At 37.7% G+C, this 19,912-nt stretch overlaps 1 protein-coding gene across 1 annotated transcript in view; it reads left to right on the forward strand.

The window, feature by feature from the left end:
- Positions 1-19,912, forward strand: part of LOC145416430 (uncharacterized) — a 657,995-nt gene that overhangs the window by 277,691 nt on the left and 360,392 nt on the right. Inside the window, exons 8-9 of the mRNA XM_080285378.1 lie at positions 1,360-1,455; positions 19,354-19,521. Of these exons, the coding sequence (XP_080141504.1) occupies positions 1,360-1,455; positions 19,354-19,521 (264 nt within the window). The remainder of the gene's footprint in view (positions 1-1,359; positions 1,456-19,353; positions 19,522-19,912) is intronic.

The raw sequence follows: 19,912 nt of genomic DNA on the forward strand, positions 1-19,912 counted from the left end.
CATTCATCATCTAATCCTGTGTTGCCCCATGAAAAGCGTAGGAGCCCGGAGCTAGGCAAGTTGGTCCTGACATTTAAGATGAGAGTGACCAGCCTCACTCATCCTTGAGTGGCATTACCTGAGCAATAAACCCCAACTACCCCATGGAAAACCTGCATAGGCTCAGTCTGATTGGAACACCTTAATTACCCACTAAACCACCAGGTGCCAAAATTTGGTTATATGGTTACCACCCAACATTGTAAATGGTTTTCTGTTGTACAGGAAACCATTTGGCTCGTCACTTAGTGTAGAGTTTTTTGTAGACAGAGGGAAGAGGAAAGACTGAAGAAAAGAAAGACAAAAGAGGAAGGAAGGAAAGAATAGAAGAAAGGACAGTCAGCCGAGAGCAGCACTACATTAAGTGAGTGGATGGTGAGTGCCCCCACCTACCACTAGCACCCCCATCTACCATTAAGAACAATATACTCCTCCTCCCCATATATACATATATATATATATATATATATATATATATATATATATATATATATATATATATATATATATATATATATATATATATATATATATATATATATATATATATATATATATATATATATATAAAACCAGACTGAATGGGTAAACAAAGTTGTAGAAGGACTTCTTATTGCTGTTTTTGTTTCAGTTATGAAATGACTTTCACTTACAGGGTAAATTTAGGAAACTGATGTTAAAGAACTCCATAATAGCAAGCATTTGTGTTCCATACTGAATCTGTGGATAGAAAGCATCATGTGAGTGCGTATGAATAAGTATGATGACTTGGATCCTGTAATTTATAACACTAAAACCAAGGTATGTTTATGGCTGATGATGGTTTTGTTATGCTTGATTGAAAGGTGATTGTAATAAAATCTTAAATGAGAATTATAAACCCCTACAGCTTGGGAATGTTCCACCAAAGTGGAGTAAGCCATCTGCCATTAGCTGTAGAAAATGAAAAAAGATGTACTCCAACTGATGGGAATATTGTGATTATCCCTAGTACTCACAATGAAGGGCATATTGAGATTGCCCCTAGTACTCAGATTGAAGAGAATATTGAGATTGTCCCTAATATTGGGACTTAAAGGAATACAGTACTGTATTGACATTGCCCCTAACCACTGTAGTTAGAGGATATTTCACCAAAGATCAGTGTAGTTTTCTGGAAGTGCATCTTACTGTTAATATAAGGTCTGGCATTAACATATCAGGGCTGAAGGGCTCTAAAATTTTATAGGAAACTCCAGTTCTGAAAAGCTGCTGTAAAGAATTATGTGATGAGCCTTATTTTGTGTTGACTGGCACTGGAGTTATTTTATGTTATAACAGCGACCAGCAGATGTTCCTTGTGGAGGATGCAGATGGAGCCCTTGTGATGGTAGAGCACCTTCCCTCAGACACCTCCGTCAACGTCATCAGTTTGCCGTAGGCGCTTTACTGCACGCCAGTGTGTGCATTCAGTCTGTGTGAGCGAGTGTATGTGTGTGTGCGTGTGTGTATGTAAAGCAGACTGTGTCTTGTGTTTAGGACCGTAAAGTATCCGTGATACTAATGATGTAGCGTGAGTAGCTTTAACCACAGGCACAGAAACTACTCAGTGTAAAGTTTTAGTGCTGAGCAGATGTTTGATTTTTTTTTTCTTATTTGGATGTGTGTGTTTGTTTGTGTGTGTTGAATTGGCAATTTGGTATATCAAAGTTTGATCACATTTTAATTTTTTTGTATGGAACTAATATGGATCTTATGTTAAGCTTGATACACTAATGTGTTTGACCATGTTAATACAAATATATTTACAAATGACTGTAGAACTAACCATTGTTTTTGTTGTACTAAGCCACATTGTTGTTTTTGATGAAGTAGAATCACATTTATGTTATGGGTTTTAGTCTAATGACATATCGGTTGCATTGTCCTTTGCTTTACTTTATGCAAGCTGTGAAGCAAAGACTTCAGCCTGTCAGTTGGATTACCATAACATATGTACTAACCTACTTGAGCATCATGCGCTTTATTGGTCCAGGTTCTTGAATGTACTGTAATTTTTACAAAAGTCATGGCAGTACGGTATCTTCACAGATGTATAATAGAAGGAAATATTGAGTACTGTGTAATATTGATAGCAAACAGTTACTATCTTTAAGGCCATCATCATCATCATCATCATCATCATCATCATCATTATTATCCTCCTTTTGCCAACAATAAATGGGACCTAAAAGTAGTTTAGAGTGGCCATTGTTGATTAAGGTACTGTATGACTGATGCTGTTCTTTCTTCTTTCTCCTTCTCACCTTTTCCTTCTTGTTTTATTGAAAATGCCATATCCCAACTGTTAAGCATGAATATGAAAAGAAAAAAGTTACTTTTAACTAACATCAAACTTTAGCATACTAAAGGATGAAGACTTTCTGAATCTGGTTTCAGTGATATAAGTCATTAACTTAAACAGTTCACAGTTCTTGTTGCCTGGGAGTTGCAGGGTTTCATCTTGAATTTGGCTCTCTGTTATCTTGTTTTTTCTTGGAGGGAGCAATTTGCAGGCCCCTGTCCTTTGGTTCCTTCTTCCTTTCATAATATATATATATATATATACTGTATATACTGTATATCCAGGTTTACACACTTTTTTTTTTTTTCATCATCCCCATGATCATCTTCAATATCATCATCATCACCTTTTTTTCCTCATATGGAATGGGTAAGGTAGGTTCCAGAATACAAAGGAAAGTAAAAATGTGAAAGCGGGAGAGCTCTTAACAGCATTCTCAGTGAAATGGGCTTGCCACTCATTCTCGCATTTATACACCCCAGGAACCTTGAGTCCACCTTACAGACCTAACGAAATGCTTTTTTTTTTTTTTTTTCTGTATAAATGCTCTTTTTATACACTGCCAGGAATGAGAAATTTTGCAATTGATCATTATTTTTTCTATCTTTTTATTTGCTTGCTCCTGTTCAGCATAGTACAATGATTTGCTCATAGTGTTATGAGTTTACTTTTTTTTTTTTTCCTTGGATTAAAAAAAAAGGAAGTTATTTTGCTTATTGAAGTCAGACTTCATCATCTGTAATGTATCAGGGATTAATGAAAGTGCATGTGTTGAATGCATCCTTCATTATTTAATGGTCTTTTGTATTACTTTGAACTTTTTACATTTTATGAAGCATTTTCTCCTACTGTATTTTCAGTTTATCATTTATGTTATGAATTATGCATTTTTGGTTACAGGGAATCAAGTGTTGTGGTCATCGATTTGTTTGGGAGGTAGGATGTGGAAATTTTTCAGTTGACTTACACTCTTTGATTATAGCAATGATGGTGACCAGCTGTACAAATGCCATGGTTCTAGTTCCTTCCTACAATGGCCCAGTATGATACATCTTAGCTCCTCCTCACACACTGCAAATACCATAGAGAAAAGTGCACGTAGAATAAGAATAAGGAATGTTATTTTATCAACAAGAGAATGATAAGATCAGAAGAACTGATAATTATTACTGTTATTTTTTATCAAGTTGATGTTGTAATGAGCATAATCCATGTACAGTTATATGCACACCATATTTCCAAATCTTTCATGCAGAACTGTAACTAGATTATAATTGTACTTTAGCATGCAGATACATGCACCATTTACAAGTAATAAATTGACTCTGCCAGAAATGCTCCATTGTATGTTTGTAAGATGTCCTTCTTCTCATGCATTCATACACTGCTATAGCAAAGTAGTGGAATGTTTCAGTGAAGTTATATTTCAGACAGCTTAGAATGCAATGGCATGCAAGGGTCACCATAGCTTACACAGTATTTCCATATCATAAAGATAGATAAACTGGGTGAATGCTTGTACTGCATCAGAACCTTGTAGGATTTGCAAAGACTATAGTTATAGCTATGCAGTAGAATTATTTTCAGTTGTATGCCTTCTTTTGCAAGAACTTTTTTTCCTATATACTCATTGTGCCAAACCCTCAGCTAATGCTCTCGCTGTCTAAGTTTTGTATATAATATTAATTTCTTCCAATTATTCTTTCTGTTGAACTCACTCCATACACAGAACATGCCTGAGATCAATATACTGCAGTAACTTGCTGCATTGTATTCACAGCTCTTATTAGAAGTTTGTTGAAAATTCCTACATGTTTTGATATTACATATATATACTGTACAGTACAAACATAATGTATAAAAAGAGCACAAGCCTTCAGTTAAGTACTGTAAAATTACATTATCAGACTACAGTATTTGCTAATTTTATGCTGTGTCATTACAAAATTTGTAAAAATGCAGGTGCTGCTTTTTTTCTTTAACAGGTGACAGTATACTGTACTTTGAAATGCAGTTTTAAATAAATAAATGAATAAATAAATTTCCTGTGCGAGGGATGTTTCTGGAAGGGTGCCAGGAGTACTGCCCTCCACTTGTCGGTTCATAGTTGCGAAGCCCGCAGATCCATACCCCGGGGTTCCATTCTTTATTAGATTTTGAAAATGCCAAGTTCTGTCTTATATTAAGGACACTAGGCCCTAATGGGTTAAGGAAACTGATAGATTTGTCAGTGTTCAACACATTGGCTCCCAGATTTCCTGCGCAAGGGATGTTACTTGAAGGTGCTAGGGGTACCGCCCTCTGCCTGTCTGCTCATAGGCACGAAGCTCAGGTCCCTACCCCAGGGTTTCCTTCTTCATTAGATTTTGAAAATGCCCAGTTGTGTCTTATATTGAGGACACTGGGCCCTAATGGGTTTTATATATAAATCTATCTATCTATATATATATATATATATATATATATATATATATATATATATATATGTATATATATATATACTGTATATATAATAAATGTAAATAAATAATTTGGTTTTACGCCAGGTATCCCCGAAGGGCTAAGGCGTTGCCCCTGGGTAGAGGACTTTGGATTGGAGCGTGTAGCATTTTATGACCAGATGCCCTTCCTGATGTCTACCAATGACCCTTGGGTGGATTTGATCCTCCGACCCTTCGGTCAGAGTGGAGTGCTCTAACCCACTGAGCCACGGCTGCTATATATATATATATATATATATATATATATATACTGTATACAGCAAGCTCGCCCTAACACGTGGGTATCGTTCCTAACGTGGCGCGTTCGACGCGAAACCACGTATATTTTAACTACTTCTTATTTTGCTCCCTAGACCCCCGAAATGTGGTGTTTTGCCGTTAACTGCCATTGGTAATCAATATGAAGCATTTTAAGTGGTTAGAAGGTTTATGTAATGGTATACCTTACAAATACAGTACTGCACTGCAAAACTTCAACATACAAATACGTAAACACAAGACAACATTCTGACACCGATTGGTTTCGGGACAAGTCAGTTTGCCATCACAACAATAACAAGACAATTCACCGTCATTAATGAAGACAGCTATGGGTAACGCTAGAATATAATTCAAAGACGACTACAGTGAGGATGAAACAAGTTAATTATTGACTAAAGGTGCAACTAATAAATAATATCCAAAGCCTACGCTACTGAACATTGACTTTGATGGATCCCCCTGAAATATAATAAAAGTATTGATTAATTAATAAGTATATTTATAAAAGTTCACTCTCATCTTAAATGCCAGGACCAACTTGCTTAGCCCCGGGCTCCTACGCTCCTCATGGGGCAACATAGGATTAGATGATGGATAGATGGATGGATTTATAAAAGTATTGATTAATTAATAATAAGCATATTTATAGAATGACCATGAATCGTCCAGGGTGCGAATAGTCCTGACAGGGAATCGTCCATGTTTTGATGGGGAATTATCTGATGGCGAACTGACTTGACGCCGATCATGGGTAATCATATAATTCAGGTTAACTGGTTACAAGGCTTTATTTAATGCTTTAACTTTATTTAAGTGCTTTAACTTACAAGTTCATACCAGAACAGTAAATATATAACTTACAAATATCCTACAGTACTGTGGAAAAGCAGTACAGCAAATCTTTAACGAACAAATAAACGAGGCAATATTCCGATGGCTGTCAGGTAAACTGGTTATAAGACTTTTTTTTCTTGCTTTATCGTTATTTAATAGTACTTTAACTTTCACATAAACTTACCAGAACAGTAATAAAATACTGTATTTAACTTACAAATAGAGTACTGTGGAAAAGCAGTAGTACAAATCACATGATCACGTGATCAAAACAAACCGTGCATGCCGCACTGATGTTCGAGGATCTGGCCTCTCAGAGGCCTCTCTTGAGTAAATTTATAGTTTTCATAATGATTCTATAATCTTACGTTGTCTTATACATATCCCAGCATTTACCGCGTATAATTGCGAGAGTGTTCGGTAAGAACGTGTTCGGAATGAGCTTACTGTATATACATATAAATGTATATATATACCCCTAGGGTAGGGGAGTTTTTCAAGAATACTGTACTCCCCCAGTATCCCTGCTTGTCGTACAAGGTGACTGAAAGGGTTGGCAGAGGGTTAGTGCCCTTTTCCGGAAAACAACTTAATAAAAAAATGAACAAGAAGCCTCGGACAAAGACTGACCAAAAGATGACGATCAAGGACTGGACAAAGGACTTGGTAATAGGAACATGGCATGTAAGAGGTGCGAATGATGAGGCGAAAGAGAGAGAGATTGTCCAGGTGCTTGAGGGTGCGAAAGTGGATGTATGTGGAGTAACTGGAACTAAATGAAGAGGTGAGAGTGTGAGAGAATGGGACTATGGATGGGGTATATGTGCAGGAGTAGGTGAGGATGAGAGGGCAAAAGAAGGAATGTGTATAGTTGTGAGTAAAAGATGGAAGAAGAACTTAATAGAGTATGGATCAGTTGGGTCAAGGGTTGTGTGGGTAAGATTGAAAGTTGGAATACATATGTGGGCGATTGTGTGAATGTATGCGCCAACGCAAGATCGTGCAAGCAGAGTGAGAGAAGAGTTCTGGACAAATGTGGAAGTGTGCATGGAAAAGTTTGGAAGGAATGAGAAAGTGTTTTTGATCAGTGATATGAATGGTAAAGTAGGGAATGTGAAGGTGGATGGAATAGTTGGTGAGTGGGGTGTGCCTGCTGAGATAGATGAGAATGGCAGTGCATAAGAGGACATTTGTGCTGTGAGGGGTTGGTGATAGCCCTCTTCAGGCATAAAATGGTCCACAGGTATACATGGCAAGTGATGAGAAGGGTGGGTGGTGAAGTGATTGAAAGGAAGGCAATGATTGATAATGTGTGTGTGGATGAAAGGATGTGAAGATGTGTAATGGATGCAAGAGCTTATAGAGGTTGGGGGAGTGGACTTTCTGACCACTACTTGGTGGTGGCGAGAATCAAGGTCCAAATAAGATGGAGTAATAGAAGAAGGGAAGGATGGGAAGAAGGAGTATTTGCAAGGAGACTGGAAAGGTTACAAGAGGATGAGAAAAAAGCAGAATATGAGATGGAAGTGGAGGAATGATTGGGCAAATATGAATTGGAGCAGATGGGGGATGTGGAAGGTGTGTGCAGGATATTCACAGAAGAAATATGTGCTGCATGTGATGTGGTGTGTGGTATGAAGAGAAGACGGAGGGGGGTGCAAGGAACAGCGTGGTGGAATGAAGAGGTGAGACAGACTGTGGCACAAAAGAAGAAAGCATACAATGAATGGATGAGAAATAGGGGCGTGGAAGAAGTTGAGAGGCAGAAGAGAGAGTTATATGTAGAAAGAAGGAGAGAGGTAAAAAGATTAGTAAGAGAGAGTAAGAAGAAAGTGGATGAGGAATTTGGAAGGAATTTGAGTGTAAAGTGGAGGGACTGTAAGAAAATGTTCTGGAAAGAAGTGAAGAGAGTAAGACAGGGTGGAAGTGAAGTTAGCAGGGGAGTGAAAGATAAAAATGGTAGATTACTAGTGGAGAAGGGAGAAAAAGTGAGCAGATGGAGAGAACACTTTAAGGAATTGTTGAACATAGAGGATGGAAGTGATGCGAGTATAAGTGACTGGGAAATGGCTGGGAGAAGGAGGGAGGTGAGAAGACAAGAAGATATCAGTAGGATAGAAGTTGTGGAAGCAATGAAGAAAGTCAAATTGGGGAAAGCCCCAGGAATTGATGGAGTGTGTGGTGAAATGTTGAAGCATGGGGGAGAGATAGTAGTAGAATGGATGTGGAAGATGTGCAGATTGGCCTGGGAGGAAGGTTTAGTTCCGCAGGATTGGAAGTCAGGTATAATTATTGCCTTGTACAAAGGAAAAGGGGAAAAAGAAGTGTGTGGTAATCATAGGGGCATTTGTCTTCTTAGTATAACAGGAAAAGTGTATGGTAGGATACTTATTGACAGAGTTAGGGAAATAACAGAGGAATTACTTGGAGAAGAACAGGGAGGCTTTAGGAAGCAAAGAGGTAGTGTAGATCAGATATTCATTCTTAGATCTTTTGTGGAAAAGTTTCTACAGAAGGGAAAGAAGTTGTATGTGGCTTTCATGAATTTGGAGAAAGCATATGACAGGGTGGATAGGCAAGGATTGTGGAAAGTATTAAGAATATATGGAGTAGATGGGAAGTTGTTGAATGCTGTGAAGAGTATGTATGATGGTGTTAAGGCTGCAGTGTGTGTGGATGGTGAACTGAGTGAATTTTTCTCTTTGAAAGTTGGGTTGAAACAGGGATGTGTCATGTCTCCATGGTTGTTCAATCTGTACATGGATGGGGTAATAAAAGAGGTACAAGGTAGGGTAGTGGATGTTGGAGTGGCCTTAGTGAGAGAGGGTAGTGTTTGGAAACTCCCTGTACTGTTGTTTGCAGTTGATACTGTGTTGTTGAGTGAAGACGAAGGGGAGCTGCAAGGTTTGGTGGATGAGTTTGGGAGAGTATGTAAGAAACGGAATCTAAAGGTGAATGTAGGGAAGAGTAAAGTGATGGTCTTTGAGAGAGGTGAAGTCAGTGAATGTACAGTGAGGTTGGATGGTGAGGAAATGGAAAATGTGAGTACGTTTAAGTACCTGGGTAGTGTGATGAGTAAGGATGGAGGTTTGGAGGATGAAGTGCTTGAAAGGGTACAGCAGGGAAGAAAGGTTGCTGGTTCCTTGAAAGCAGTGATAAGAAACAGGAAAGTGAGCATGGAAGTTAAAAAGTTACTACATGACAGTATTGTGATACCAACTCTAATGTATGGAAGTGAAGCTTGGACGTTGTTGGAAGGGCACAAGTCAAGAGTGAGAGCAATGGAAATGAGTTATTTAAGAGGAGCCTGTGGAGTCACATGGAGAGACAGGCTGACAAATGAGGCTATAAAGGAGCGTTGTGGTGTGGATGTGGATGTGACAGGAAGCGTTAGGAGGAATACACTGAGGTGGTTTGGCCATGTGGAGAGAATGGAGGGTGAAAGACTGACGAAGAAAGTGTATGTGAGTGAGGTGGAGGGGGAGAGAGGGAGAGGGAGGCCGAGGATGAGGTGGAGGGATGGGGTGAAGAGGTATATGATGGAGGGGGGTGTGAGTTGAGAGCAGGGCAGTGAAGTGGCAGGGGACAGGGCGACGTGGAGGCGATTTGTTTGTGGCCACCCCGAACGGGATTGAGGCGTCTGGCAATAGATAGATAGATAGATAGACTGATATATATGTACATACTGTACATATATATATATATATATATATACTGTATATATATATATACATATATATATATATATATATATATATATATATATATATATATATATATATACTGTATGTATGTATATATATATATATATATATATATATATATATATTGCCAGACGCCTCAATCCCGTACAGGGTGGCCACAAACAAATCGCCTCCACGTCGCCCTGTCCCCTCCATTTCACTGCCCTGCTCCCAACTCACACCCCCCTCCATCATATACCTCTCCACTCCATCCCTCCATCTCATCCTCGGCCTCCCCCTCCCTCTTCTCCCTTCCATTTCACTCACATACACTCTCCTTGTCAGTCTCTCACTCTACATCCTCTCCACATTGCCAAATCACCTCAGTGTGTTCCTCCTATCACATCCACATCCACACTACAATGCTCCTTTATAGCCTCATTTGTCAGCCTGTCTCTCCATGTGACTCCACAGGCTCCTCTTAAATAACTCATTTCCACTGCTCTCACTCTTGACTTGTATCCTTCCAACAATGTCTAAGTTTCACTTCCATACATTAGAGCTGGTATCACAATACTGTCATGTAGTAACTTTTTCACTTCCATGGTCACTTCCATGTTTCTTATGGCTGCTTTCAAGGAACCAGCAACCTTTCTTCCTTGTTGTACCCTTTCAAGCACTTCACCCTCCAAACTTCCATCATTACTCATTACACTCCCCAAGTACTTAAACATACTCACATTTTCCATTCCCTCACCATCCAACCTCACTGTACATTCACTGCCTTCACGTCGCTCAAAGACCATCACTTTACTCTTCCCTCCATTCACCTTTAGATTCCATTTCTTACACACTCTCCCAAACTCATCCACCAAGCCTTGCAGTTCCCCTTCGTCTTCGCTTATCAACACACTATCATCTGCAAACAACAATAGACGGAGTTTCCAAGCACTACCCTCTCTCACTAGGGCCACTCCATCATCCACTGTCTTACCTTCTATCGCTTTTATTACCCCATCCATATACAGATTGGACAACTGTGGAGACATGACACATCCCTATTTCAACCCAACCTTCAAAGAGAAAAATTCACTCAGTTGACCATCCACACACACTGCAGCCTTAGCACCATCATACATACTCTTCACAGCATTCAACAACTTCCCATCTACTCCATATATTCTTAACCCGAGACGTCCCGACGACGTATGGGTACATTGCAACAATTTGCATTTGCCAGTCCCGACGATGTACTGGTTCGTCGTGCAATTATAAGGTCCCTAATTTGCACAATTTTCAATTATCGTGCGTGATTTTTCGTACGTATACATGGGACACTTTCCTTTATTCCTCTACAAGATGCCAAGCAGGGACAATGCCTTACACCGCATAACCTCCCCCCCTCCCCCCGCACGCCATTGTCACGGCATTTCACCTGTTACCAGTGACCTGACCAATAAAGACATTCAGGGCCAGAGTGATTCCCCAATCGATGACAATGTGGAGGACAAAGTTTATATAGCATTAGAGGAAGAAACAGTCAGAAATGATGATCAGGTAATGTGGCAAAAGAAGGTCAGGTATAGTGATGAGTTAGTGAGTGAAACAATGCTTATAATGCCTATATTACTGTTTGAAAACCAATATACTCTCATACTACATATAAATTCGTACCAAGTAAATAAATAAATACCGTTTATGAGTGGTGTGAAATAGTTACCCTCCCATAGAACTCGTTTTCTCTGGTGCCAGCCTGTTAGAAAACCCAGTCAGGTAAGGAGGTACTGCTGCCTGGACTGAGTATTTTAAACCTCAAGTGAGCAATTTCTCTATGAAATTTCGATGTTTCTCACCAAAAGTGGAGGTTTTAGGCAAAAAAATTTTTTTTCGAAAATACCTCGGTATTGGGGGGAGTCGGAGGTGCGAAACAGCTCGGGATGTGACGGGTTAATACTTTTCACAATCCTTGTCTATCCACCCTGTCATAATGCTTTCTCCAAATCCATGAAGGCTGCATACAACTTCTTTCCTTTCTCTAGAAACTTTTACACTAAAAATCTATGAATGAGTATCTGATCTACACAACCTTTTCCCTTCCTAAAACCTCCCTGTTCTTCTCCAACTAGTTCCTCTGTTATTTCCCTAAGTCTGTCAATAAGTGTGCTACCATACACTTTCCCTATTACACTAAGAAGACAAATGCCCCTATGATTACCACACACTTCTTTTTCCCCTTTTCCTTTGTACAGGGGAATAATTACACTTGATTTCCACTCCTCCGGGACTCTACCTTCCTCCCAGGCCAATCTGCACATCTTCCACATCCATTCTACTACTATCTCACCCCCATGCATCAGCATTGCACTGCATACTCCTTCAATTCCTGGGGCTTTCTCCAATTTGACTTTCTTCATTGCTTCCACAACTTCTATCATACTGATTGCTTCCTGTCTTCTCACCTCTCTCCATCTCCCAGCCATTCCCCAGCCACTTATACTCGCATTACTTCCATTCTTTATGTTCAACTATTCCTTAAAGTGTTCTCTCCATCTGCTCACTTTTTCTCCCTTCTCCACTAGTAATCTACCATTTTTATCTTTCACTCTCCTACTGACTTCATTGCCACCCTGTTTTACTCTCTTCACTTCTCTCCAGAGCATTTTCTTACAGTCCCTCCACCTTACACTCAAATTCCGTCCAAATTCCTCATCCACTCTCTTATTCTCTCTTAATGATCTTTTCACCTCTCCCTTTCTACATCTAACTCTCTCTTCCGCCTCTCAACTTCTTCCACGCCCCTATTTCTCATCCATTCATTATATGCTTTCTTCTTTTGTGCCACAGCCTGTCTCACCTCTTCATTCCACCATGCTGTTCCTTGCACCCCCTTCCTTCTTCTCTTCACCCCACACACCACCTCACATGCTGCACATTTTTATTCTGTGAATATTTTAAACACACCTGCAACGTCCCCCATCTGCTCCAATTCATATTTGCCCAATCATTCCTCCACTTCTGTCTTATATTCTGTCTTTTTCTCATCCTCTTGTAACCTTGCCACTCTGCGTGCAACTACTCCTTCCTCCCATCCTCATCACATAAATATATATATACTGTATATATATATATATATATATATATATATATATATATATATATATATATATATACAGTATATATATATCACTGAGCTCTATAATATGGAGAGGCTATCTCCTCAGTGAGCGTGTAGCTTTGGCCGCCACATTAAAACACCACCACTCGTCGCCTCCACCATGGAAATGCAGTTGGATCTGTGTTCTTAGCTTCCTGCTTCTGCTTTATTGTTGCTTACATAAGCTAAGCAGTAGGCCATGGCACTGTATTTTCCAAATTGATCGGCTGATTTCAAAAGACGTGGGTATCGGTGGTGAAGATAAACATCAGTGCCACCCTGGGCCCCTGGTGGCTGTTACACAAACTACATGGTCTTACCCATGAGAAAGCCTTTTCATATTATAGAGCTCAGTGACTGTGTATATATATATATAACTGCATTTCAAAGTATACTGTCATCCGTTAAGGGGAAAATAAACATTCTGCATTGTGTGTATATATATATATATATATATATCTATATCTATATATATATATATATATATATATATATATATATATATATATATATATATATATATATATATATATATATATATCGTCCAAAAATGGTTGACCACATTTCATGGTGGTATAACAGGAAACGGTTGACGAAAAATCTTGAAAGAATAAAGTAATATTTTGTAGAGAATTTCCTTCAGATGCAACCTGTTTTCTTCTATGCATTCTTTTAATCATTAACTTTAGTTGATCATGGAGGGATGTAATGGCTGCTACCACAAAGTTGGCAGGCAGTATCAGTTATTTATCACTATTTCATAAGTTTATACCGCTCAGCCTTTGGTTCCTTCTTCCTCGCATAAAAAAAAAAATCCTAATACTTGTACTGGAATGAAGATATACGCACATACAGATATTATTTACAATATTACATAAACATTTTGCTTTGTTTTACAGTAATAGTGAACTGCAGAAATCAAGTGAAACATCCACAGCTACAGCCACAGAATTGATAACACAAAAGAGGATGCAGTGAAGGAGGATTTGAATTCATCCTGGTTGGGTGTTGGCTGTGGAGTGCTGTAAATGTAGCTCATGATGAAATATACTGCATTATACTATAAAAGTTGTGAACAGTCTTCAGTTTGTAAATTTATTAATTTCAGGTACATATATGGGCATGACAAGATAGCCTCATGAAATAGTGACCACTCACTGATACTTGGCACACACCAGTCTTGAGATAATGTCCATTACTTACCTCCAGGATGAGTTTACTTTTACTCTTAAAGAAGTGCTTAGGAACACATTGCTTGGATGCCTATATAGACTCAAGGAGTTTTTGTACGTAGTATCTGTTCATTGTTTCCAGTACCTGTTATCAAAATTACTTTATATCACCATAAAATGTTATGAATCATTGTTAAACACCCTCTATACAGGGTTTCCAAGCACTTGATGCACCAACTTTAGGAGATGATTTTTGGGCTAATTTTGAGGAAGAATTGCTATCTCAACATTAATCCAAAATGTATTAGATATGGAGGTTCTTATGAGTAAATTATTAGGGAAATCATTTTGTCCATAATGTCATCAGTAATTGGAGCTCCATAATGGTTGAGAATTAGACTCATGTTCATTTAGCATTTTTTAGTTACAATTAATCCAAGAATCACCTCTGGAAGTTATTGCATCAACTCCTGGGATACCTTGTATGCACACCTCTATATGGTTTATTATTGCTTGTTTTCTTGTTTTAGCTGGGCCATTAATGGCATGAAAAGCAAAATGGCATGTAATAATTTTTAAATGTGTAAAGATCAATAATTATTCTTTGCTAACATATTGTCTTATGCAGATTTATTACCATACAATATGCCATACAGTATTTGAGTTAACTAAATTACTGTGATATATATACTGTATATATATATATATATATATATATATATATTATAAAGTTTTCGTAAAATATTCCCCGTGGCAATTGCTTAATTTTTCTGAGTACTGTATTTGAACAATCTGTACAGCTCTTCTGATTCTGACACTCAGATCTGTCTTCCCCTCAACTTCTATTGCCTTCCTTTGTCTCATTTGAACTCCTTCAGTAGAATTTTTATATTTTATCCTTGCTACTGTCATAATATCAGACAGTTTTATTCAACTTAGGAAAAACTTTTTGAAGGAAAGGTCAATTCAGCCTTCATTAATGATTTTAATATGAGACTCTTGCTGAGTACAGTTGGCCCTCCGGATATATGGAATCACCATGCATGAAATCTTGTAGTGTGATCAAATAAAATGTTACCAAGAACATCTCCTGCATAGAAAAAGCATGCCACTTTTGCAGTGGTGCTTAGGAGAGAGGTCCCAAATGATTGAAATTGCTTGAATTGTTAGTTTTTCTCACCTTTTTTTTCTTTTAAATCTCTTTAATGTCACTGTCCTATGTCTTCTTTAATTCTGTATAGTAAGCTATGCAGCTGTGCAGTGAGGTAGTATATCTTTAATCTAGTTTGGGTCATAGAGGTTTTTATTAGGCAAGTTGTGGTCTGTCATGGAGAGTGTTTTTCCCACATTTTTTTTTGTTTAAGCCTGTTTAATGTTACTGTCTTATGTCTGCTTTACCTCTGTATAGTAGGATATGCTCTTAGGAAGCATGTCTAGTCTGGCCGGGGTTATAGAGAGTCTGTAGTAGGCAAGTTGGGATCAAGCTGTTGGAATGGTTAGGACATTAAATTTTTATAATGGGAAATGGATGTCTGTTTGTGTCAGCTCTGCTTGTGCATATCCTAGGTTAACACTTTGGCTGTGTATCTGAAGGGTCTTCTATAAAGACATTTGGAATTTGCAAAAATAAACTCTACAAGAAGGTGCCCTCAGAATGAAGGAGTTACGGTAACTTATATTTCCACCTGTCTCCTCTTCCATTTTTTCATCACATATGTCCTTGTTGCACCCTCTCCCCCATAATTATGCACCTTCACTTCACACTGCCATTTTTACTTTTCCATTTTTCCCTGTCTTTTTTGTATCCTTGAATCCAATGATGCCTTTTTCTTTTTTTTTTTTCTTTTATTAGTTTACGTCAGGTTCCATCAGATGATTTTATTCAGCAAAGAAAGAGACTTTTTGAACTGGATGGGTTAGATATAACTGTAATAAATGTGTTAGTACTAAAATTGAATGAAATCATTGAACGGAGATTAGTGATAGTGTGATTGAAATACAGGTATTCTACCTTTTATCTGACTACCCGGAAATGAGCTTTCCCAATTCTGGCTATTTAAGATCTACCAGGGCATGTTCTTTCACTTGTTAGATTAAAAAATACAGGTATATTTATATAAAATATAAGGAAAGGTCTGTTGTTATTAGTTTCCAAAATTGTCTCTATTTTTGTGTGGGTATTGGCTTGGCTTGTAATCACACTCTTGTTACTACATGGTGTTGTGGCATTGGTGAGGTCATCACCACCAAATATACAGCTGATATCACACAGGCAATTCTTTTGTCAACACCACCACTAAATGTTCTTAGTAGCTTCTTTACATCGCCTAATAGGGAAAATGAAATCCCATTTGGTTGTGAAACTGCTAACAGGAGATGTTCATTTATAAGGACATTGTAATTAAAAACAGTTGAATTATTAAGAAAATTAAAGAGGTGTTTCAGTAAAGTTGTTTAGTGACTAGCATAGCATCGGGATCTCCACTGTTCATACTAAAAATTAAAAGAAACATATTGGAAGCTGTAAGCACAAGAGTTATACAACGTTACCATTATTTATGCAACTGCTTTGTGATTTTGATTGATAATACTTGTACATACAGAATTATGGTTATCTGAACTATATATATATATATATATATATATATATATATATATATATATATATACTATAGCACTAGCTGTGTGTCTGTATGTGTGTGTATTTTGGGCAGCCGAAACTACACATTCAAATCACACCAAAATTGGCACAAAAATCGCAAAAAATTCGCTGATGTAAAAAAAACTTGGTCCCATCACGATTGAAAAACTTTTACTATATTTAATGAGCGATCACTTTTGACCAAAAAACGCTGCTCCCGGAGCCCGGCATAGGATCTCTATAGAATTTTTTGCCCAGAGGTAGAACTAAAATAAATTATAGCAGTAGCCATGTGTCTGTGTGTGTATGTCGGACTTGCGTTCAGACAACTTGGGTTCCATTCCTTAAGCTGCAAATAACATGATCAGTTGGTTAGCTGCAAAAAATCCAAGTGACAACGTTACACTAGAACAGCACATAAACGCAAGCGCCCTCTGCAGGAGCAAGTACGAGCACTTGTGTGTGTATATATATATATCTATTGCCAGACTCGATAATCCCGTAAGGGGTGGCCATTTGACTTTGAGTTATTTGTTTTACGGGGAGGGGCACTAATCCTCCACCAACCCACTTGCTGACATGTAGGAAGCACATATGATTTGGTTATATGGTTACCACCCAGCGTTGTAAATGGTTTCTTGGCTTACAGGAAACCATTTGGCTTGTCACTCAATGTAAAGCCACCTGTAAAGGAAAGAAAAGCAATAAGAAGTGACAGAAAAGATGGGAGAAATAGGAAGAGAGGAGGACAGGCACAGAAAAAGAATGATAAAAGCTAAGGATGAAGTAGGCAGCACTGCATCAAGTGAGTGGATGATGGTCACCACCACCTACCACCAATATATATATGTATATATATATATAAAATTTGGTTTTAGACCAGGTATCCCTGAAGGGCTAAGGCGTTGCCTCTCGGTAGAGGACTTTTGGATTGGAGCGTGTAGCATTTTATGACCGGATGCCCTTCCTGATGTCTACCAATGACCGCTGGGTAAATTCGATCCTCCGACCCTTCAGTCAGCGGAGCGCTCTAACCCACTGAGCCACGGCAGCTATTTATATATATATATATATATATATATATATGTATATATATATATATATATATATATATATATATATATATATGTATATATATATATATATATATATATATATATATATATATATATATATATATATATATATATATATATATATATATATATATATATATATATATATATATATATATATATATATATATATATATATATATATATATACTGTACAGGTATATATATATATATATATATATATATATATATATATATATATATATATATATATATATATATATATATACACACACACACAGTAGATGCTCAAACTAATTCAGCCAACCCCCATCCTGTTATCTCGAATTTTCTGCTAAATCAAGTTCCATAACCAAGGCTTAATATATGGGAAAATTTTCTGGTATTTCAAGGTATTTCCACTAAATCCTTGATGGCAAGCCAAACCTAGCAAACTATGCTATTTCGCAATGCTACACACAGCAGTCTGAACCCATAATTAATATCTTCACAACTGCATTAATGTATACGGATTATCCTTAATGAATTATACTGTACTCGTTTTAATGAAAAATTCCCTTAAATAGAAGAAAAAGTTCTGGAAAAAAATTATTCCATTATCTCGGGCTTCTGCTAAATCTGTACTTGTTAAATTGAACATCTACTGTACAGGAATACTCCAGCTTAATGATGCAATTTGTATTTAAAAAAAAAAAAAGAAAAGAAAAAAAAAATTGCTAGGTTGGGTATAATATCTTGGGGTAGATTTAACATGTAAAGTATAGGGTGCATTTTTGGGTCTTGGGTTTCCCCCCAACCAAGTCCTAAACCCACCTAAATGAGTCCAAAAACAAGTTTCAAGGTAACCTAAACCCTCAGTAGCTTTGAAATAAGCTAAATTAAGCCTAAAAGCAGTTCATAATGCCCCTTAACCCAAAAATAAAATATGAAAATAAAAAATGTCTGGAAAAAAATCAAACTTAGTAAAATGTACCCCAAAATGACAATGTTCACTCCACCTATGAATAAAACACATTATGTCTAAAAAGTTTATAAATCAAACCAAACACAATATTTAAGTTTAAGATATCATCAAAACCGGTTTTAAAAAAACAAAACCCATTGTTATACTGGGGTTTGGCCATCGTTTGGCACGGTAGGATGGTATTTCTACCCCATCACAATGCCAAGGTATCGCATCTAGGGGTATCATATCTCGAATCTGCCTGTGTGTGTATATATATATATATATATAAATGCATTATATATAAAGCCTTTTTTTCCTGTATTACAAAATCTGTCAAATTCTGAAAACTGCTAAGTCTCTGATTTCAGGCTTCCTTGATAATGGGTTGAATACCTGTATCACCTTACGGATGGCTAAACATTTCCACTCCATTGTCCTTTATTATTTTTCTCTTTGTCTGCTCTCTGTCTTTCCGTTTCACTTATACCTTTCATGCACCTACTACACACTTCATTCCATCCTGCCACATTTACTTTTCCACCCTTCCCTGACTTTTAGCTTTCCCACACCACTCTATCTTTTTTGTTTTTCCTATGCATTGTCTCCTTTTTGTCTCTCTATATCACGTATGCCCATTTTCATCTTACTCATTTTATGCTTTTCATTTGACCATATTCTTTCTGTTCCACTACCTTCTACTCACTCACCACATCACCTCTGCAGGACGGAGTATCGTATGGGCAACTGGGTGTACCTGAATGTTAGTCGTAGTGGTGGGGCAACGCTGGCAGATGTTCCCCCTCAGCCACCAGTCCCTCAACACCTCAGCAATAGGGAGGTTACTGTGCTGCAGGGAGAAGACCTCAAGCTGTATTGCATCTATGGTGGGAAGTAAGGCCTTACACCAGTGTCTTAGTTTATGGTTATGATTCCCTTGTTTAGTACCAGCACGTGATACATTGCATATGCAATTCATTGTGATGCCATTAAAATGCAGCCCCCTCACACCACAATACACTCACTATACAACTCACCTTCACAAAGCATTCATTCAACATAGTCTCTGTAAAACTTCTTTAGGAATGTCTGTGTCACAAACTAATTCGCTACATTGTATTAGTATTGTATAAGTGAACGTCTGAATTTCATTGAAATGCATAAAGTTTCACTCAGACCATTAACTGCCTCACTTTTGTACTCAGATCGTAATGAGTTTCATAACCCTTGCCATTGTTTCATAAGTGACTGTTGTTCCGTATAGACAGTGCGTTTCACAGAGCAA

This window comes from Coenobita brevimanus, chromosome 106, assembly GCF_032717465.1.
Source record: "Coenobita brevimanus isolate Jiangsu-jjx chromosome 106, ASM3271746v2, whole genome shotgun sequence".
Classification (NCBI taxonomy): Eukaryota; Metazoa; Arthropoda; class Malacostraca; order Decapoda; family Coenobitidae; genus Coenobita; species Coenobita brevimanus.